Genomic DNA, 22875 nt, shown 5'->3' on the forward strand with positions numbered 1-22875 from the left:
CTCGAACCTGTGGGCTCAGGCAATCCACTCACCTCAGCCTCCCAAAGCATGGGATTACAGTCTAAGCTACCGAGCCCAGCACGTGCAATTCTTAAAACAACTGTGTACATACTGCATAGTAACTTTAGGAGTAAAATGGTATTATATGGTGGACTCAGTTGGCTTAGTCTGTAAACCCAGCACTTTGGGAGGCCAAGGTGAGTGGATTGCCTGAGCCTGAGGGTTTAAGACCAGCCTGGGCAACTTGGTGAGACCCCATCTCTACAATAAATAAAAAAATTAGCTGGGCATGGTAGCGCATGCCTGTAGTTCCGGCTTCTTGGAAGGCTGAGATGGAAGGATCGTCGGAGTCCAGCAGGTCGACACTGGGGTGGCCATGAGAGTGTCACTGCACTCCAGCCTGGGCAATGGAGTATGACTATAAGTTAAAAAAAGAATTACAAATAGCTGCTGCACACAATTTGATTTGTATAACAATTATGATTTACTTTAAGGAAACTTTATTGTTTGAAGTGTTTAAAAATGAGGACAAACAAAAACATTTGATCATATAAAAATTAAAAGAAAATTTAACAAAAGTTTTTAAGATACTTCCCCTAAAAGTGAAAAACCAGTAACGGAGGAAAAGAAAACATTTTCAACACACAAATGCTTATACTATACAAAAGGTGCTTAGTAATGACCAAAAAAAAAAAAAAAAAAAAAAAAATTCTCAATTTCACTAGCACAGGCAGCAAGGAAGAGTATTTAAGAGCATGAACTCTGGACAAAGAATGCCTAGGTTCAAATGCTGATTTCACTATTTACTAGCTGTGTAATTGTTGCTGAGTAACTTAAATTCTTTGTGACTTAGTTTCCTTATCCATGAAATGGGGAAAATAAAAATACACACCTCACAGGATTATTTAAGGACATAGTGAGTTTATATTGGCACATAGTGTTTATTAAAAAGTATAAAAGTATTTTATAAATAATTGAAATGTAAAGTAATCATGAAATATATCTTTTAATCAATTAAATTAGCAAGACTTAGCATTCTCATACATTTCTGGTGGGTATGTGACTTTCTATAACCTTTTGGCATTGTTTTTAAATTAAAATTATACCTAGACATTGTATTAGCAATCCAATTTTGAGAAACCTATGACATATAAATAAAAGCACACATATAAAAGCATATATCAAGAATTTTTACTGTTGCATTGTTGAAGTGGTAAAAAAAAGGAAACTTCTGAATATCAAAAAGGAAAAAAGAATGGATATCATACGGTACACTTATAATATGGAATATCAGGCAACTGATAAAGAGTTAATTAGATTTATTTACTGACCTGGAGGGCTATTCAAAGCCAGGTGTACAATGATATATATAGCATGATTCTAGCTTTTGTAAAAACAAACAAAAAAATTCCTATATAGGTGGTTATAAGTTTATAAGAACATGGAGCAAAATGCAGAAGGTTATACATTATGCAGCTATCACTGGTTGTCTTGGGAGTGGTAAAAATGAAGGGGAGTGAGGGAGATTATCTTTTTCTTTATACATTTTTCAATTTTATTTTTTCAATTAGTATGTAATATTTCAATAAGAAACTAATTTTAAAAGCTCACATAATTAGTATTTTCACCTATTTCTCTTCAAAATTTAGATACATTAACTTCAAAACTGCAAATACTTTTTGGCCTGAAAGTTTCTTTGAGAATGCTTTATATTTCTAAAAATATCAACCATAACAATAACTAAACATTTAAAATCTAGTTTCATAATTCTATATTTTCTTTCAAACCATTAGCAATGTATGAAGTTGCATTTTACATATGGAAATTCACAATTACATTCACACATACTTGAACTCAGATTTTGAATGCACAAGCCAGGAAATGCAAAATGATGGTTCCCAAAGCTATCATAACTTGCTTTCTTATGCATATGTAGTTTATTACATGATTGCACAGAGTGTTAACTTTAATGCCTTAATACATATGTGCAATTTGGCTGAATTACTGCTGTTGTGGGAACTATAATTTAGAATTTCCTGACATTTTGTATGTGTAAAATCTCAACCATAATGTTAAATACAGCTTTTTAATTTAATTTAAAATTTAGGAGTTTATTCAAATCTATTCACACTACCACATTATTCTACAAACACTGTCCTCTGAGAGTCATAAAACTAACTTGCAGCTAAGAAATCATTCCACTGCTACAATTTACTCTATTAGATCATAATTAGTACCAGTCTATGGAATAATCCAGGTAGTTTAAAAAATAATTAGGAGAATAAAATTCAACTGGCTTGAAAATGCCTTGGTTTTGTCTATACAGTCATAATGCCATCACGCTTCCTACTAGTACTCTTTCTACTTTCCACCAACGGGGTAAAAGACAAATCTTTACACTCTAAAATCCTTACCCCCAAATCGGAGCTTTATCTAGAAATCAAATAGGCAGAATAGACTGAATTTCCTTTACTGGCTGTCATGGTAGCTCACTACCGGTAATTCCAGCACTTTCGGGGGCTGAGGTAGGGGGATTGCTTGAGCCCAGGAGTTTGAGATTAGCCTGGACAACATAGAAAGACCTTATCTCCACAAAAATAAAAAAAATTAGTTGGGTGTGGTGGCATGTGCTTGTAGTCTCAGATTTTCAGGAGGCTGAGGCAGAAGGATCATCTGAACTCAGGAGGTCAAGGCTATGGTGAACTATGATTGTGACACTGCACTCCATCCTGGGTGACAGAGTTAAGACTCTAACTCATTAAAAAAAAATTCCTTTACTCCTTGGGTATATAAATCAGTGCTTATTGTCAAGGTTTATGTATATAAAAGCATATCTAATATAAAGTCATGAGTCCAGTGAAAGACACAGGCCTTTTCCTCTAAAATGAGGAGGGAATATGTATATTTGAAGGAGGGGGAAAAAAAATATATGAAGGTGTCCTTTTGTCCAGACAATAAACAGAATCAACTGTTTTAAAGATATTTATGGTGGGAATGCCCAAAATACAGCCCAATAGAAACTGTGGGGAGACACTATGTTCTCTGTTAAATACAATCTATCGTATCTACATAGTAGGACTACATATCTTGATGTTTGGACAGTATGAAAAATAACAGCAGCTACAATGGCAAAAGTAGCTAAGATTTTTCTCTCTCATATACATGACATAGCTTCTGCCAAGTGGTATACTAGAAAGCATAATGGATTAGGAATCGAGTTACCAATTTGAGTGCTTGATTTGTAATAATTGATGTGACCTTGGGCAAGGCCTATTACCTGGGAGTCATTCTTGACAATTTTCTGTCTTATCTCTTGTAGTCATTTAATCACTGAATTCTGTCAACTCTATATTCTAAATATCTCAGATCTGACACTTTTCCCCAAGAGTCCTAGAGTCATTGCACAATCATCTTTTTCCTGGACTACTCTAACTACTGCCTGCTGACTAAGCTCCTGTGTGCTCTCCTGTCTAGTCCCTAGCTTGAAAAATTCCCAAGCCATTTTCCATACAACAGCTAAAATGACTTATTTTTATTTTTAGAAACACAGATCTGACCCACTGAACATAGAACACACTTTTTCTAAAATCCACCAGAGGATTAGAGGACCCTAACCAAAATGCCTCTCGATGATCTCTCCAGCCCCATCAGAAGCCATTCTTTTCCCACTATTCACTATGCTCCAGCCCAGCCAGATGTTCTGTTCCTCCAACACCCCAGCTCCTTGCCTCCTCAGAGACCTTCTAAACATGGTATGCCCTCTTGCTCCTCTCTTTGCTTAACTCCTACACGTTTTTCATATTGTGGTTTGATTAAATGTCTGCTTAGGGAGGCATTCTCTGACCCTGCATAGTAGCTATGATGCTCATAATATATGTTTACCGTATCCTGTACTTTCCCTTCATATCATCATTTCCATTAAATGGAAACTGAATACTTATTTGTGGCATTATCTATTCAAAGTCTATCCCCTCACCTAGACTTAAAGCTTTTCTGAGGACAGAGATTTATTTGTTTGTTCACCATAATTTGTTCACTTATCTTGAGGTGAGGATTTACCAACCTACCAGGTGGTTAATGTGTGTTTGATGCATTTAACACAAGTACCTCAATCTCTTTTATAAAATGGAGTTAAAAATTCTTGCTCTATTTGCATCTTGGGTTTTTCTCTGTGGAGCAGGTGAACCAATATGCATATATAAAAAAGGTGCTCTGGACAGAATAAAGTAAACTTCATACATAAAATATAGTATATGCATATGAATACATATGTGTTTATCTTTTTATGGCTGCAGATTTTGTGTCACTAAAGGGGCAACTGATAAAAGATCTGAGAAGGTAAACATTTACCTCTACATACATATGCAATTGGCATCTCCTCTTACAGCTGTGCAGGAGGTGGGAATGGGGACTGATGGATTTTGGCATCCTCCTGGATCAACACTATGTGATAAGACCCTCAAGCTACAAAAACAAGCTGTTCTTTTGTCTATTGAAATTCCATCTGGAACAAGACTGCTCTGTGCTAGAACTAAATCAAGGTAAACACAAAAATATAACACACATAAGAAAATCTTAATAAGATATTTACTCTTTGGAAATAAACTGTATTCTTTTTAAAAGACCATTTTAAATATCAGAAGGTGTTTACCTATAAGTAAACACTGATATGAATTTCCTAAAATAAAATAGAAGTGGTAGAATATAGGATTCTTGCCCATGAGATATAACATAAGGAGAAAGCAGGATTAATAGATGAAAAAGACACCCCTAATTACAAACTAGGATATTGATAGTAGCCAGCTGGTTTTTGTACCACAGGCACAGCTTTCATATATTATTTGATTTAATCCTCAAAATACCTCTAGGAAGTATATTTAGTTTATTATTATTATTATTATTTTGAGTAGGAGTTTCACTCTATTGCCCAGGCTGGAGTGTAACGGCATGCTCATGGCCACTGCAGCCTCGACCTGCTGGGCTCAGGTGATCCTTCTGCTTCAGCCTTCCAAGTAGCTGGAACCACAGGCATGCACCACCACACACAGCTAATTTTTTGATTCATTACAGAGACGAGATCTTGCCAGGTTGACCAGGCTGGTCTCGAACACATGGGCTCAGGCAATCCTCTCACCTCCACCTCCCAAAGAGTTGGGATTAGTATGTTTAGTTTTTAAGGGAGAGGAAACTGAGGTTTTAGAAGGTAATATCCTTTTTCTTTTCTTTTTTGAGAGTCTTACTCTGTTGCCCAGGCTGGAGTGCAGTGGCATGCTCATGGCCACCACAGCCTTGACCTGCTGGGCTCAGGTGATCCTTCCGCCTCAGCCTTCCAAATAACTGGAACCACAGGCCCTCGCCACCACACCCGGCTAATTTTCTTTTATTGTAGAGATGAGGTCTTGCCAAGTTACCCAGGCTGGTCTTAAACTCCTGGCTTCAGGCAATCCTCTCGCCTCTGCCTCCCAAAGTGCTGAGATTACAGAAGTAAGCCACCACGCCTGGCTAATATCCCTTTTCAAGGGTTCAGAGCTTCTGGGTGGCAGTGCAGCTTTGTACTCAGGGATTCTGATACCTTCTTCACGTCATGGGTGTAATCACTAGCTTCTTTCTATGTTCCTCTATTGGCCAGTGTTTTGCCTTTTTTTTTTTGGTAAACTAAAGCAGGGCTTAGGACATGAACATTAAATAAATTTAAGAAATGAAAAAAGTTCAAATAGAATGAGAAAATCAATCTGCAGTATGTTAATTAAGTAGCTAAAACAGCAGGGGACATGCATTAGAAAGGAGTGTTGGCCAGGCATGGTGGCTCAATGCCTGTAATTCAGTACTTTAAGAGGCTAAGGTGGGAAGACTGCTTGAGACCAGAAGTTTGAGACCAGCCTAGACAATACAGCAAGATGTTGTCTCTCTAAAAAAAAAAAAATTAACAAGATGTGATGGTTTGTGCCAGTAGTTCCAGCTTCCTAGGAGGCTGAGGCAGAAGGATTGCCTGAGCCCAAGAAAAAAAGAGAAAGAAAGGAAAGAGTGTCATTCCAGACAGGGAATAAATGTAAAAATACTCAGATGCAAAAAAAAAAAAAAAGTAAGTGGGAAGTAGAGACTGTCAACTAGTGTCCTAGTGGAAGTGAGGTTTCTGATCTTGGCTTTAATTGAAGGTGAAAGAACTAGAGAGAAGAGGAACAACAAAGAAAACAATTTGGTAAAGCAAATGGTGAGTTTAGAGTTAATGTGAAAAAAATGGCAACTCTCATTTGCCTTTTGAATGGGGGGAGGCACTCAAAATACTATCTCAGGGATATTATCTTGAATGCTGTATGTGGGTGAGACTAGAGAAGATAGAGTGGATAGTAACCAGGATACCGCTGCTATAGTTCATGGGTGTCTTGACAGAACCCTGGAATAGAGGTGGCATGGCTCTGAACATGACTGAGACAAGTCCAACTGAGTTGTTGTAGGTAATTCACGATCGACAGCAACAACACTATACCTTTTTTTCTAAGGGCAGTTGTTATCTCTAATTCTTTGTACACATGATGAACCGGGTGCAGTGGCTCATGCCTGTAATCCCAGTACTTTGGGAGGCAGAGGCAAGAGGACTACCAGAGCTCAGGGATTTGAGACCAGCCTGAGCAACATGGCAAGACCTCATCTCTACAATAAATCAAAAAATCAGCCAGCATGGTGGCACATGCCTGTAGTTCTAGCTACTTGGAAGGCAGAGGCAGAAGGATCACCTGAGCCCAGTGCAGGTCGAGGCTGTGGTGGCCATGAGTGTCTAGCCTGGGTGACAGAGTAAGACTCTGACTCACAAAAAAACGAAACAAAACAACCCCCCCCCAACCACACGATGATTCAACTGCTACTAATTCTTATTTACAGCACTTACAGTGGGCAGCACCCCAGTGGATTATATTAGCCTGTTTCCTGCTTGGTGTTCCCATAGAAGTCCGGTTTCTCCAGACTCTCATATTCACTTTGGTCCTATCGCCCTTCCTTTCAGGCTTCCTAGGATCTAGACTAGTACCACCAAGATCCTCCAACAATGTCTTTTTTAGCTCCCACTTCTATTTTTCAATACAGTTACATGCTGCATAATGATGTTTGGTCAATGATGAACCACATATCCAATAAGATTATAATGGAGCTGAAAAATTCCTCACCTTGTGATATCATAGCTGTCGTATGTCATAATGCAATACATTACACACGTGTTTATGGTGATGCTGGTATAAACAAACCTACTGCACTACTAGTTGTATAAAAGTATAGCACATACAATTATGTACATAATATTTGATAATGATAATAAACAAGTATGCTACTAGTTTATGTGTTTTACTAACCCCCATATATATATATATATATATATATATATATATATATATATACTTTTTTTTTCCCCGAGTCAGAGTCTCACTCTGTCGCCCAGGCTGGAGTGCAGTGGTATGATCATGGCCACCGCAGTCTCCATGTGCTAGACTCAGGCGATCTTTCTGCCTCAGCCTCCAAGTAGCTGGAACCAAAGGCATGCGCCATCACGCTCAGCTGATTTTTTTGATTTATTGTAGAGATGAGGTCTCACCATGTTGCTCAGGCTAGTCTTGAATCCCTCAGCTAAGGAAATCCTCTGGCCTCCACCACCACGCCTAGCCTATACCACATATATATACATATATATATATTTTTTGAGTTGGATTCTCACTATTGTCATCCAGGCTGGAGTGCAGTGGCATGATCACGGTCACTGCAGCCTCGACTTGCTGGACTTAGGTAATCCTTCCTCCTCAGCCTTCCAAGTAGCTGGAACTACAGATGCACGCCACCCCTCCCAGCTAGTTTTTTTTGTGATTTATTGTTGAGATGAGGTCTTACCAAGTTGCCCAGGTTGGTCTCAAATCCCTGGGCTCAGACAATCCTCTCACCTCAGTCTCCCAAAGTGCTGGGATTACACACTGCACCCGGCCTACCATATTTTTTAATTGTTATTTTAGAATGTATTCCTTAGGCTCCCACTTATTTAAAAAAAGTTAACATAAAGAAACCTCAGACAGGTTCATTCAGGAGTTATTCCAGAAGAAGGCACTGTTATCACAGGAAATAACAGCTCCATGCATGTCATCCTCCAAAGACCTTCCAGTGGGGCAAGATGTGGAGATGGAAGACAATGATATTGATGATCTTGCCCCTGTGTAGGCCTAGGTTAATGTGTGTGCTGTCTACGTTTTTTTTTTTTTTTTTTGGAAATCAAGGTTTATTGAGAACAGAAAACTCCCACAGTGGGAGGGGACCCCAAAGGGTTGCCCTGTGCCTTTGTTTTTAACAAAAAAGTTTAAAAAGTAAAAAAAATAAAAAATTTTAATAATAGGAAAAAAAAGCTTATAGGATAAGGACATAGAGAAAATATTTTTGTACAGCTTTAAAATGAGTTTGTGTTTTAAACTGTTACTACAAAATAATCAAAAGTTTAAAAATATAAAGTTCACAAAGTAAAAAATTAAAAGATAAGGTTAATTTTATTATTGAAGAAAGAAAATTAAAAAAAATAGATTTAGTGTAGCCTAAGTGGACAGTGTTAATAAAGTCTGTATTAGTGTACAGTAATGCCCTAGGCCTTTACAGTCACTCACCACTCACTCACTGACTTACTCAAAGCCACTTATAGCCCTGTAAGCTCCATTCATGGTAAGCAACCTATACAGGCATACCATTAAAAAAAATGTTTTATACCATATTTTTACTGTACCTTTTCTATGTTTACATACACACATATCCTTGTGTTGTAATTGCCTACAATACTGAATACAAGGTGTGTAGCCTAGGAGTAACAGGTATTCCATGTAGCCTAAGTGTACAGTAGTGCATGCCATCTAGGTTTTTGTAAGCTCATTCTATGATTTTTGCACAATGACAAAAATCACCTAATGATATATTTCTCAGAACATATTCCTATTGGTAAGCGATGGCTATTTAACAATTAGTCCTCCAGAAATGTGGCCAGTATGCAGTCATATAATCCAGGGCTTTCTTTCTTAAAAAAATTAACATAAAAGTGTTTTAGAAATAACTAGACAAAAATATAATAAAGTAAGCTAGGTAAGTAGGCCTCTGCCAAAAATAGAGCCAAAAGTAGCAAAATAGTAGAAAGATTTACTTAAAGCCAATCTGTTTGCCCATATTATGAAAATTATAATGGAATGTGTTATGAGTCTGGGGCTCATATGGACCTAGGGGGTGGCACCATGACAATAAGACTGTCCAGAAAGAGGTACTAAGTGAGAAAGCAGATGTAGACAGGAGCAGGGAAGGGACAAAGAACTCAGGGTTTCTATTTTTGAAATATGTAAACATGTAAAGTCAAGCTGCTTCTCATGCTAGCTGTTTGGCCAAGGCAGTGTGGGCAAGCTGCATGGCTGGATTGTTTTATCTGCCTTTTTTTTTTTTTTTTTTTGAGTTGGAGTCTCACTCTGTCACCCAGACTGGAGTGCAGTGGCCGCTCCCGCAGCCTCGACCTGCTGGGCTCTGGCGATCCTTCAGCCTCAGCCTTCCAAGTAGCTGGAACTACAGGTGTGCGCTACCATGCCCGGCTAATTTTTTGATTTATTGTAGAGATGAGGTCTCGCCAAGTTGCCCAGGTGGGTCTCCAACCTGCAGGCTCAGGCAATCCACTCACCTCAGCCTCCCAAAGCGCAGGATTACAGGCTGAGCAACCGAGCCCAGTTTGTTTTACCTGCCTTATCCACTGGTTCCCACTGCCTGGAACAATGGTTTGCTCTCCTGATGTTCTGTGGAAACCAAGCTGGGACTGGAATGATCCAAGCACTTCAACTGGGGCTTAGAAAAGGGCACTGACACACTGAACATAAGCATCATAGTTTTCAATAGCTATCTCCCAAGAATAATAAACACTTCAACAAAGTGTTCTTAGATTGGCTGATAAAAATAACTCTCCTTATAAAACAAATTGATGCCAACAAGATAAAAACTACATTTTAATCAATTTGGATTGATTAAAATGAAAATTTGGAAAAACCTAATAAGAAAATATAATATATTTCTGACATCCTACCTCTGTGAAATAAGTGTTCCAATCCCAAATGAAACAGCACTTCCACCAAGGTACACTGGGCTGCAACTAGATATGGTCAACAGATTAAAAAAAAAAAAGAAAGAACAACGAGAAAAGAAATATGAGGAGTTAATTTGGCCTTGTTAAAAACAAAATTGGCCTTGTTGACTCTATGCACTTGTAATCAAATTGTATACTTTCCTAGCAAACCAACTATTTCAAATAAGAGATATTTTTTCCAGGACCACTGCTTTATTAGATATAACCTGTACATTCAGGAACACTCAAGGAGTTAAAATGAGTCACAGAAAAATGTGATTGCCAAATAATGTAAGGGACAAAGTAAATACTAAAGACTGTAACAGAACATTAATTTTGAGAAACTGTTCACACTTTTTTTTAATGGCAGAAAATTATTTACAATAGTAATAATCTCCCATTTAATTTCCTTTACACTAAGGGTCACAGACCATAGGAACACTGAAGATATTGCTATTGGTCTGTCTCCTGAAGGCCAACCAGTACTTTGTTGGTCAATGTCACTGTTGTTTAAGTGGAAACAAAATCTACTACATAATGCTCATAGTGTTTGCTTAGTAGTGTGTATAATTCATCAAAGCAATCTCAACTTACCTTTTACCAAGGCCTTGAATGGAAGCACTGACAGATGTGTTACCTGAAGATTTAGACTTTAATTTCTGTTAAAAAAACAAAACAATAAAAGGTCAGGGTTAACTCTGAGAACTGTAACATGAAGAGTAATATTCTTTATTTCATAACAAGAATATTTCCTAAATGACTTAAATAACAATTTTGGTGCCATCATTTTTAAGTTGCTGAAATAAAAACAATGATCAAAACCTTTTAAAGGCAAAAGGAAAGTAGAACTCCCTGAGGAATTTGCAAATTACTCTGCTAACTTTTAGACTAGGAAATTGATATACGGCCATTATTAGTATGCTAAGATTTAGAGTCACTTTATAACTCTTCAGTTAATACTAGAGTTCAATGATTTAATATGAAGGACATGCTATTTAAAACTTCATTCTAGAAAAATTCAATTGAGGAAAAAACCTCAGACTCATTTTTAAAGGCTGTGAATGGTACTCATGTGTGCTAAAATTAAACTAAGCAAACTCCTGTGCAACTTCAGGGATATTAATTTTGATCAAATGGAATGTTATCAACCAATAGATGTTCATGGAAAATGTAGAGCTACCTAGTCACAGCCATACAGTAGTTCCTATATGGTTACATAACATCATCATCATTAGCAAGCATTTATTAAGTGTTAATTGGCATATGGTACCAAACAACATAAACTAACCACATACTAGGACCACCGCCAAGGAGAGGAAGTGAGATGGAGAAAAGGCAATTTAAACCATGAAGACATATGCCTTCATTTTACCTAGTGGGTAAGGAAACTTAATAGAGGCAAAAATATTTTACTATTTCTCTTAACTCTTTCATTTGATGTTAAACAGAACTGGAATAATTTTTCGTGCATGTCTGAGAAATAACAATATGCATTAGTATTTTTTCGTTTTGGGGAACATATTTCATGTACCATCCAGACTCACACCTATGACTCTTGGCTGGCACACTGTGACATTTGTTGCTGGTGATCCTGTGGGTCTTAGAACAGTTTAGAAATGCATAAGAAATGCATAAGAATAAGGGTAGGGCAGGGAAGCAGGACTTTTAGGGCATAACATAGCCTCTAAAGACAGTGTGGGCATGGACTGTCTGTTCATAGATGCTTCTTTTCCTTATCCAATAAAAGTTTTACATAGACCTGCTCTCTGCCTTGAAGGATGGAAAACTGGACATAATCAATAACTAAAAAGAGAAAATACGGAAAAGTACAAAAAAATTAATTTTTTCCTGATTGTAAGAGCCACTTTTAATTTTGGTTAGTATATTTTAAAACCAAACTACAGAAACACTTATCTTCCTCTGAAACACCTTGAACCGAAAAGACAGTGTCTCATGTACAATTATACACCTTATATTACTTAATAAAGAATGAATTGCTCAGATGATTAACGAAAAGCTACATCATGTAGCTTTTTTTCCTACTATTACTTAGCATTACTAATTGGCAATACTATTTGGTGCTTACACTGTTTGTGAAGTACAGGTGACCCTTGAACAACATGTGTTTGAACTGCATGGGTTCCTTACTTGAGAATTTTTTCCAGCCAAATAAGGACTGAAAATACAGTATTCACGGGATGCAAAACCAGTGAATATGGAGGGTCAACTTTTTGTACAGGTGGGTTCTGCAAGGCTGACTGTGGGGATGTGTGTATGGTATACATGCAGGTCTTGGAACCAATTCCTCTGGTATGCTGAGGGACAAATGTATTCTATATTGCTATTGTGTTGACATATTATTCAACTAGGCATCAGCTTATTGATCTACTTCAGATGAATTGAAATGTTAAAGAAACTCGGATTTTTTTTAAATTATAAAGATGTGGGATACATTTCAGGGTTAGTTATATAAACGCTAATTATGCAGGTATCCTTGTTGGTGAGGTGTGCTTCTCCCTCCCTGAAACTCAGATCTTAAAATTTACACTATTCATATGATTTTTAGTTGGGGTGACAAAGATACAAGTGGCCCATATCCATATCCTTATCACCATCACAACCTAGCAATTTTCAGTCGACTGTTTTGCTTTAATCTTCCTTACCTTAAAACAAAAAACAAACCAACCTCTGGTATTATATTTACTTCTTAGATTTTGTTTGTGGTCTTTGTGAATTAGACTTCTATTTGGTCTCTTTCTTTTACGTCTAACAAATATGTCTGACATACACTGTACTAATAAAAATTAAAGTTCATAAATGGCTAGTTTAAAAAATATAAATGATACAGTCATGCTGGAAAATAATTTGACAATGGGCAAAAATAGTTGAAGATCAGACTTTTATGACTTAGAAATTCTTCTTTTAGGTTTATAGATCCTAGAGAAACCCTTGTACATGGCTTAAAGAAGACATGTAAAGATATTTGATGAGGGGGTAATCACTCTGTAGTCTCCCCGTGTACATGTTAATAAAATTTGTATGCCTTTTCTTCAATTAAAAAATGATATCTGAGGAAACGCTGTTTATAACAGTAAACAACTGGGCATAATCTAAATGTCCATCATCAGGAAAGTGGATGAACTATGGTTAAGTTACACAATGGACTACTGTATACAGTTAAAATTGTTTATGGTTTTTTTATATATATATGAAATAAAAATATACAAGTATAGATGGAAAAGGTAAGTGGTTATCTTTGGGAAGGCAGGAAAGTAGGATGTGGACAGGTCTTAAACTCTATCTCTAATTTGTACTTTTTTTTTTTTCATAATCAATATTTTTAAAATTTGTACTTCTTTAAAAATATCCAGAGAAGCAATTACAGCAAAACGTTAAGATATGTTTAATATGAGTGGCTGTTATGATATATTTAGTACATAAGTTCCTGTTATATTATTTGATGAGCTTTTTTTTTTTTGAGTTGGAGTCTCACTCTGTCGCCCAGACTGGAGTGCAGTGGCCGCTCCCGGCCACTGCAGCTCGACCTGCTATGCTCCAGTGATCTTTCTGCCTCAGCCTTCCGAGTAGCTGGAATTACAGGCGTGTGCTACCACGCCTGGCTAATTTTTTGATTTTATTGTAGAGATGTCTCACCTGCCCAGGCGGGTCTCGAACCCGCGGGCTCAGGCAATCCACTCACCTCAGCCTCCCAAAGGCACGGGATTACAGGCTGAGCCACCGAGCCCAGCTCTGATGAGCTTTTTATGAAGTTAAAATAGATGCATAAACTTTTTTTTTTTGTTTTTTGAATAGGAGTTACTATCTCACCCAGGCTGGAGTGTAGTGGCACAGTCACAGATACCACAGCCTCACACAATCCTTCCACCTCAGCCTTCCAAGTAGCTGGGACTATAGGCATGCATCACCACACCCGGCTAATTTTTTGATTTTTTTGTAGAGACAAGGTCTCTATACCTTGTCTTTTAGTCATTGCTTCACAGGATACCAGCAATGACACTGCATCTGAGGTGCTAAGCACATAACTATAATGAAAGCTTTTGTTTTTGGCCTTTTAGAAAAGTGTTCTCAGAGACTACAAACAAATTCAAGTCACTGCTGGGCTCGGTGGCTCAGCCTGTAATCCCGCGCCTTTGGGAGGCTGAGGTGAGCGGATTGCCTGAGCCCAAGGGTTCAAGACCCGCCTGGGCAACTTGGAGAGACCTCATCTCTACAATAAATAAAAAAGAAATTAGCTGGGCGTGGTAGCGTGTAGTTCCAGCTACTTGGAAGGCTAAGGCGGAAGGATCACTGGAGCCCAGCAGGTCGAGGCTGCGGTGGCTGGGAGCGGCCACTGTACTCCAGTCTGGGCGACGGTGAGACTCTAACTCAAAAAAAAAAACAAAAAAAAAAATTCAAGTCATCAACTTGATCTGCGACTCTACTTTTATGCTAAATTAGCTTATCTAAATTCTTAAAAAATTTTTTTTTAATTTAATTTTTAAAAATTTTATAGAGATGAGGGGTCTCACTATTTTGCTCAGACTGGTCGCAAACTCCTGGCCTCAAGCGACCCTTCCACCTCAGTCTCCCAAAGTGCTAAGATTATAGGCATGAGCCACAGTGCCTGGCCAGCTTTTCTAATTTCTTATTCTTGTTGATAAATGAACAGGGAAACACATAGAGTTTCGAATATTTTGCTGCTTCTGCAACTTAACTCCTTAAGTGGAATAATTTCTTTAAGTAATTGTATTTCTCAGAATTCAAAGGACTATAGATAGCTACTTATGTCTTCATGAAGTTTTAAGACTATGTCTTGAAATAATGAAAGAATTACTGCACATTTATAACACTTGACTTACAAAGGGTTTTGTGTCAAAGTTGGGCTCTTCAAATATTTCATTAATAAGACTGTCAAGATCATCTTCTTTTTTAAATGTTTCGGTTGACCTGAAAGGAAAAAACACACAAAAATACCCCACATCAGGCTTAAGAACAGATGAAAGCAGTAACAGAAGAGTTTTGTTTAAAGTCCATTATTAGAGTTGACAATAGAAAGATAAATATGATGTTGATGTTTTTTCACTATGGACATAGCCTAAGTTTTTTGAGACAAATATCTAGTTTATCAGGTATAAATTCACACATGTATGATTACATACTTAACATAAGATATTTGAAGCTATACATCATGCTCAAGAGAAAGTTAGGCACATACTTTTCTTTTTTTTTTCCTTGAGTTGGAGTCTTACTCTTATTGCTCAGGCTAGAGTGCAGTGGCATGCTCACGGTCACTGCAGACTCGTCCTGCTGGGCTTAGGTGATCCTTCTGCCTCAGCTGGGCACATACTTTTCTAAATTACTTCAATAACTTATTTAGAGAATACAAAATATATACAACTATAAGTAACACCTGATATTATAAGCAAAGATAATTTTAATCAGTCTTTCTAACTTTTCCCCCAATGGTTCCACTGTAATTCAAGTAACTACATTTCTTTATTAGAGGAGCCCAAGGTCAAGTAATCAAATGACCCACCCAAACACCCCCCCACCCACTGAAGTGCTATTTGTTAGACAGATATCTCAGCTACTCAGTACCTCTTTATCTTCTGTAGGCAAAGCCATCACTGGATTATTAGTACAAACTGTTACTGCACAGAACTTCTTTTTAATAGAGAACATTACTGAATATTTACTAAATGCCATGTATTGTCCTAAGGCTTCACATGAGTATATCTTTATTACCACAATTTTATAGATGAAGAAAAGGCATTAAGAGATTCAGAAACTTGCTCAAGGTCATATTAACAGTGGGAGAAAAGGTTTGGAATTGAATCTAGTGCAATCCATGCACTTAATACTATCTGAAGCTAACTCTCTTTAAGTTTAGATACTGCAGAAGCTGTACATCAACTTCATAGGACCATTAAATTACTTGTTTTAGACGATAGGTTTTTCAGTCAAACTCTCTAAGTTTAGAAATCTATTTACGCTGACAATTCTTTCTTTTTTTTTGATTTGGTGTCTCATTCTGCCGTCCAGGCTGGAGTACAGTGGCATGCTCACGGCCACCCCAGTGTCAACCTGCTGGGCTCTGGCGATCCTTCTGCTTCAGCCTTCCAAGTAGCTGGAACTACAGGCGTGTGTTACCACGCCTGGCAAATTTTTTGATTTATTGCAGAGACGAGTCTTGGTCAAGTTGCCCAGGCTGTTCTTGAACCCGTGTGCTCAGGTAATCCCCTAACCTCGGCTTCCCAAAGTGCTGGGATTACAGGCTTGAGTCACCATGCCTGGCCTATGCTGACACTTCTTAACATCAGGAATATAGCCCTTCTTCGTGACTGCTTGGAGTAAGAGAATTTAACCTGATGTAAGAAAATCCAGAGACTGCTGCCTACTACCTAAGGGTTGAGTCCATCTATCTCTAGGCTTGGCCTCTTCAGTTGTTCCCTAACTTTACCTTTAATGTCTTTTACTCTATAGTTGTTTCTTCCCTTGACTTAGATGTATACTCAAAGCTTTCCTTTTCAGAGAAACACTTCAAAATACTCCTCTCTTGAAGCTGCCACCCTTTCTAACTTGCTACTGAAGAGTAGTCTATATCCATTATTCCTACTTCCTTATAAGTAGATTAGATTTAGCATCAATTGGGGCTAAACCTAGATGGGGGGGGTCTCAACCTTGGAACTACTGACATTTTTTACCCAGATAATTCTTTGGGGTGTATCTATGGGGAGCTGCTGTGTGGTTGTGGGATGTTTTACAGCAACCCTGACCTTTACCCATTAGATGCCAGTAGTGGGTGTCAGGTGTGACCATCAAAAATGTCTCCAGACATTGCCAAATGCCCTTTGGGTGGCAAAAGCCATCATCAGTCCAGAGCTACTGACCTAGTTTAAACTACTTAATCTCTCTGAACCTCAAATATTTTATCTGTAAAGATATTTAGATGACTTTAAAACTGCTTCCGGGTTGTTCTAATTCTCTTTGATCTTGAAGCATCTGACATTGTTGGGTACCAATTCCCTAAATTTCTTTTATGACAGCAGGTTGCTAAGACGTCCTCTTATAAGACATACTCTGAGGGTTCTCTCCCCTCATGCAATTTCACAATATCAAGAATCAGATGCATTCAAACTCCATCAAACTAATCAGGACTGTTAGAGATCCAAACTGCCAGCTAACACAGGATTCTGGTCTGTTCTTAGATCACCCGATTTCATGGTGCCTACACCTGCCTATGCTTTGCTCTAGTAATAATAAAAGCAACATTTCATTGTGCTCTCATAATTTTAAACAGTATTTTTTTGTTATTTGATGCTATCATTATAGTAATCAAATGTTAATAAGTGTTTACTGGTTCCTTTCCGACTCGACATCTTACATTTTGATCTTTTAAAGACCTAGTTTGTGCTGAAAATAAAATAAACACTTGAAACCTACAATTAAATATAAGAGGTATACATAGAAAGCTTAAATCTAGATCTACCATGTTCTGATAGACTTAGCAATATGACTTTGGGCAACTTATTTGGTCAGTGAAATGAAGATAATAGTATTTACCTCATGGGTTGTGAAGATTAAATGAAACACACATATAAAGCACTTTCATACAGAAAGAAGTCAACAAATGTTGGCTATTATTATTATAGCTATTAACTAGAAAGTTATGTTATCTTTAAATACTCCCATCTGTATCATCCTAGACTACTTTATTCCTATTGCAGCCTTTTAAAAACTAATCACATATTTCTCTTTATCATTTTGATCAGTTCAACAAATTGCATATTTTGACCACTTACATTAGCAGTTGTTCCTGATATCCAAAAGTGGCATGGTCATTTATTGTATTATTTGCAAAGCTATCATTCAAAAGGCAATTTCAGTATTTTAACTCTTAGAAGATATATAGGTTATACTGCCTACAATTGGCAGGTAACCTTGTGTTAACAAATTCAAACACAAGTCATTTCCTAGTTTTTAAGTACAAATTTTGGCTCAAGACAAACTTTTAATATATGACCTCATGTACCAGGTAGTACTGTACTTGGAATTAGGCTTAGGGCCCTTGTTGCTGTTTTTTTGCATCATTTACAACTACAGTGCCAGATAAAAAGTTGTAACACAAATGACAACAGCACTGGTTCACTATTATTTACAATTAACACTCTTGGATTGATCCGAAGCCGCCTCTGTGTAATTTTACAAGCGTTTCCAAAATATTCTAGGCAAGAGGCAACTTCCAAAAGATTTTAGCAAGAGTTATTGCTGAGCCTCTCAAGTCCTCACTTTGAAGGTCAATACTCACTGTGATGCAAACATTTTGGTTTTAAGAGGTTGTGGGGGAAATAAGGAAGTGAAGGAGGGAGTCCTATTATTTAACGATTCTATGGAAGAAAAAAAAAAGACTGGCAAATTTGAAAAGTACTTTTATAGATAGATAAAAAAACAAAAATTCAAAGAGTTAAGAAACGTTCCAAAATTTCCATAGGGATGCCTGAGAGATCTGCTGGGACGCTTAACTGGGGGGCCATGGGAGGAAGGAAGGAAGGTAGTCGGGTTAATGTTCGTAATAATTAACCCTTTTGGCATGAATCGAATCTCATCTTGACTCCCTGATCTCCCCCCCACCCCCGCTAAAGACGGAATGGAACGGAATCGTCCTCTCCCTCCGTAACAACAGGACCGAAGACGGGCCTGGGAAGTGGGGTCAGAGGTATCGGGATGAGGTTCTCTGACAAGGCAGGTGCCTCCCAGAGGGATGAAAACCGCTCGGCCAGGCAGAGGCAAAATCCGGCTGAGGTCAGGCGGGCCCCACTTCCCCGGCTCGGACGGACAGACGTGGACAGAGGGAGAACGGGCGAGGGCCGCGAGCTCCCTGGGACGGGGCCAGCTCCCCGGGGGCGGAGTCCGGGCCGAGGGAAGAGAAGCCAGAATCCTCGCGGACCCAGTCGAGGTGGGGTGCGCCCCGTGGGGTGGGGCACTGAGGGTCTGAACCCTAACGCCGGGCAGAGCTGGAGGGGTCGCGGGTACGTTTGCTTTGGGAGCGGCGGCGGAGGGGCGGCTTCAGGGCCCGGAGCAGGGCCCTTCTCAGAGCGGTCCACCCCTCCCGCCCGTTAACCTGAGGTTCTCTTTGGCTCTGACTCGGTCTCGGTCGCTGCTGTAGGTGCCGCCGCCGCAGCTTTTGGGCCGCTCGACCTTGTCGTCCCGTCTCAGAGGGTCGGGGCTGCAAAACTTGGACTCGATTTCATCCAGGAGATCGTCCAGGTCCTCCGCCATCTTGAATCGTCTCGTCTTGCCCCGGTTCGGGTCTCCGCGGGCCAGGTGGTTTCCGGGGGCAACGCGAGGACCGCCGTGCGCTCGCTCCCTGCCCCCCCCCCCGCGCATGCGCACGCCCTCCCGTGGCAGCCCTATACCCGCGAGGCCTCGCGCGCAAAAGCATGGTAGGTCCTCGAGGCGGGGTCGGCGCGGGACTCCCTGCTGGGCCAGAGATCGGAGCTGTCAGTTCCTGTGCGACCTCGCGACGTAATTTAGTGTTTCTTCCTTTCAGTTTGTCTGGCGTGTTTCGTTCCATCTCCCCCTCCCGGGCCTAAGTTGTAACCACAAGCACACTTTCTTGTCTTTTTATTCTCGCCTTCCCAGTTTGGGTTGCCGTTGTGTTTTCACGTTCACAAATCCCTTAAATCTGTGGAGGACTGGCGATAGCGCGTCCAAACAAAAGCAAATGTAAGTGTTGGTGACAAAAGTAGACCTTTCCGTAGTCGGCAGGATTCGAACCTGCGCGGGGAGACCCCAATGGATTTCTAGTCCATCGCCTTAACCACTCGGCCACGACTACTGCTTGTGTCAGTTTTGGCAGTAGGAATGTATGTAGACTCTACACAAGCATCTGCGGTAGGAGCAGGTACGTTTGGATCCGCAGAAAAACACTGCGAAGCTGTTCGATCTGATAAGAGCTTCTTTGAATGTTATGGCTCTAGTTAGTAATTTTAGCTGTTCGAAGGACTTTTGGCACATATACCACCCAACCCTTTGTATCCCATCAGAAAAAACCGACTTCTGGTTAAATCAGAGACAGAAAGAGGGAGGGGGGAGAGAGACAGGCCACTTGGCCGGACACTCACCTGCTTGCACAATGTTGGAGCCATTTCCAGGCGGGAACTGCAAGCAGTGTGGGGCCGACCTGCCTCCAGGCTTCCTTGCGTGGCTTCCAGTTCCATACCTCCGCCTTCCTTTTTGGCAAACTGCTCCGAGGACTCTCTTTTCACCCATTAGGCATTTAAAAAGAGACTACCTACCGATTTATATTTTTATTTTTTGACATTCAATACATATCTAGCTATTTTATTATAATTAAAAGAAATATTAGGTAACAAACCTACCAATTTAAATTCACTGTGCCGGGTCAGACAGTGCCACGGTGCCATAAAAGCACTATTTTGCAAAGTATTAAAGCGTAATACAAGTGTAAGGTATTGTCGTTAATGGTATTCCTATAAATACTCTCACGGTCTAATCTCCGCTGTATTTCTAATGTGGGATAGCAAAGAGTTTGGCACCCTTGGAGACTCTGGAAATAGTTTGATCTAGATGATTACTAGCTTCATTTTATTTGGATTGTTGTTTGCTCAAAATATCTTTAATGTCCGTGCAGTGATGTGCTGGAGCGAATGGTACCTGCTCACTAGAGCTCATCTTTAAATTTAAAATGAAATCATGTAAACTTGCAATTAAATTATATTGAAAGCAAAGGCAATTCACCACATTCTAGTTATTTCACCACGTTTTACTATTATTTATGCTGTTGAGGCTGTTTACATCTATAGTATTTGAAATACTTTTTTTTCTTCTCATTTAGTAAAGTCACTTGGGAAGCTTGACATCAGTGGTGGTGGGTGTATTTACAATGGGGAAATTGCAGATGTCACAAAGCTGGGCTTTCTCTCCTTAGGAAATGACTGTGAAACATTTACTAGCACACCATTAATGCTACCATCAGACCAACTTTGAATATTTCCAGCAAGGCAACATTCCCTTTTCCTAAAGGACCACTCTGGTTATTCTCCCTTCAACGTTTTTAGCTATTTGAATCCTGGCATATCGTATGATTTCCCACTCATTTTTTTTGAAGTTTTTTTCCTTTTTATTTTTTCCAAATTGTTTTGCTGGGTGATTGTACCTAGAACTGGCTTGCACAGAAAGCCAAGAAAAAGCTACTTGAGAAATCTGCCCTTGCAACATGGTTCCAGGGGAAGTAAGGCATACTTGCCATTTGATTTTGCTCTAGAAAAGATGAAATCTGAGGTGATATGTACCAGTGTTGAAAGAATCTGTTGGCATGTGGAAGATTTTCCCTGAAAGACTGAAAAGATAAAAAAGGAAATGTTTCTAGTTTCGTGTGTTTTATTTGTGTGAATACTAGAAAAAACTTTGGAGAATGTTCCTTCCTCCCCTCCTTCACACCCCCATTTTAATAAAATACCATGTATAGATCATTACGAGTTTGATAATTTGAGAATTTCATTTACAGCTCATTTAGTGGGTCTCTTGACTTCAGCCATGTTCTCTTTCTGGTTTGCCCATGAGAGAGGAAAAGTCAAGTTCAGAATCTACAAGGAGAAATCACATAAGTGTGACATATGTGTGTGGCTGTGTGGTACATTGTAAAATGAAAGTACACTATTAAAATCTCTAGAAGTTGGAATTGACACTAGGGTACACTTCAGTTGACTCTCAAGAGTGGATGTGAGTGTACAAAATGAATGTAGACATGGCTTTAGAAGAGTCTATATTCATGCAAATCATATTAGAATATAATTTTTCAAGAACCATGTGACATATTCTTTGGCATTTTCTATTTGTTTTCCAAATAACCTTCTTTCTTATCTGTAATTGTTAATGTGTGTAGACAGTGTTGTGAATCCTTGTCCCCTAAGTCTTCCTCAGTCATGGAGAGCATCAGACATTTCATAAAGGAGTATAGGCAAGTACCTTCAGATGATATGATTCTTATACATGGGCATGTCATGTATTATTACATTCACTTAGTATTTTAGGAAAAGATGTCCAAATTAAGATATCAAAGCCTCGTTGGCTTTTCCCACTAACTGAAGAACGCTCTGAACCTGCATTCTCACTGGTGTTATAAATGAGTTAGAGGTGCTGATGTAGCTAGTTTCCCTGTTCCACATAGCCCCAGGCCAGTCCCTTCACTTACAAGGTGTTTTATGATTCTCCTGGCTATTCACATAATGAATTGTAAGGCTTCTTTCAATTCCCATGTACTTAGGTTTAATTTTTCCTTCTTGTCTTGCCACACATGACAGACCTTCTAAATAAGTACCCACTCCTGGGCAGTGACATTGGTGTGAGGTGTGGGGAGGCATCCTCCTGGCCCAGTTGGAAGCCTCCACGCAGCTGATGCTATGGGAGAGCATGAGGCAGCTCCAGTTCTTTTAAGTGGTCCCTGAGTTAGGCCTCGATGTCATGTAGGTAAATTCAGTCCAGAACACGCAGAATCTTTATTGGAATTTGTACATTCGTCTCTCACAGCTGTGGAGAGTTTAGACTAATCACAACTCTCACTGGGATACTATCATCTTGGTAATTTGAAAAAGGATCAGGAGCCTGCAGGCTTGGAACATCTTGAGAAAGGTCTGGCTCTGAAATACATCATCACATGTGGGGGACACCACTTGCGGCATCATCGCAGAGAGCTTAAGAATGCTGAAATCAAGTATTTCTCTGGCATCATTTCAAATGGCTTGAGA

At 39.1% G+C, this 22875-nt stretch overlaps 1 protein-coding gene and 1 non-coding gene across 2 annotated transcripts in view; both read right to left on the reverse strand.

Moving 5' to 3' along the window:
- Positions 1-19406, reverse strand: part of CUNH8orf37 (chromosome unknown C8orf37 homolog) — a 28931-nt gene extending 9525 nt beyond the window's left edge. The window contains exons 1-4 of the mRNA XM_008058332.1: positions 19227-19406; positions 14965-15052; positions 10700-10764; positions 10067-10132 (exon numbers count right to left, since the gene is read on the reverse strand). Coding sequence (XP_008056523.1) covers positions 10067-10132; positions 10700-10764; positions 14965-15052; positions 19227-19384 — 377 coding nt within the window. The 5' untranslated portion in view covers positions 19385-19406. The remainder of the gene's footprint in view (positions 1-10066; positions 10133-10699; positions 10765-14964; positions 15053-19226) is intronic.
- Positions 19407-19861: 455 nt separating this feature from the next.
- Positions 19862-19943, reverse strand: TRNAS-AGA. Its single transcript has one exon. It is a non-coding gene; the product is annotated as a tRNA-Ser (tRNA).
- Between the last annotated feature and the right edge of the window lie 2932 nt (positions 19944-22875).

This window comes from Carlito syrichta, unplaced genomic scaffold (assembly GCF_000164805.1).
Source record: "Carlito syrichta isolate Samal-C Ts95f unplaced genomic scaffold, Tarsius_syrichta-2.0.1 Scaffold89706, whole genome shotgun sequence".
Lineage (NCBI taxonomy): Eukaryota > Metazoa > Chordata > Mammalia > Primates > Tarsiidae > Carlito > Carlito syrichta.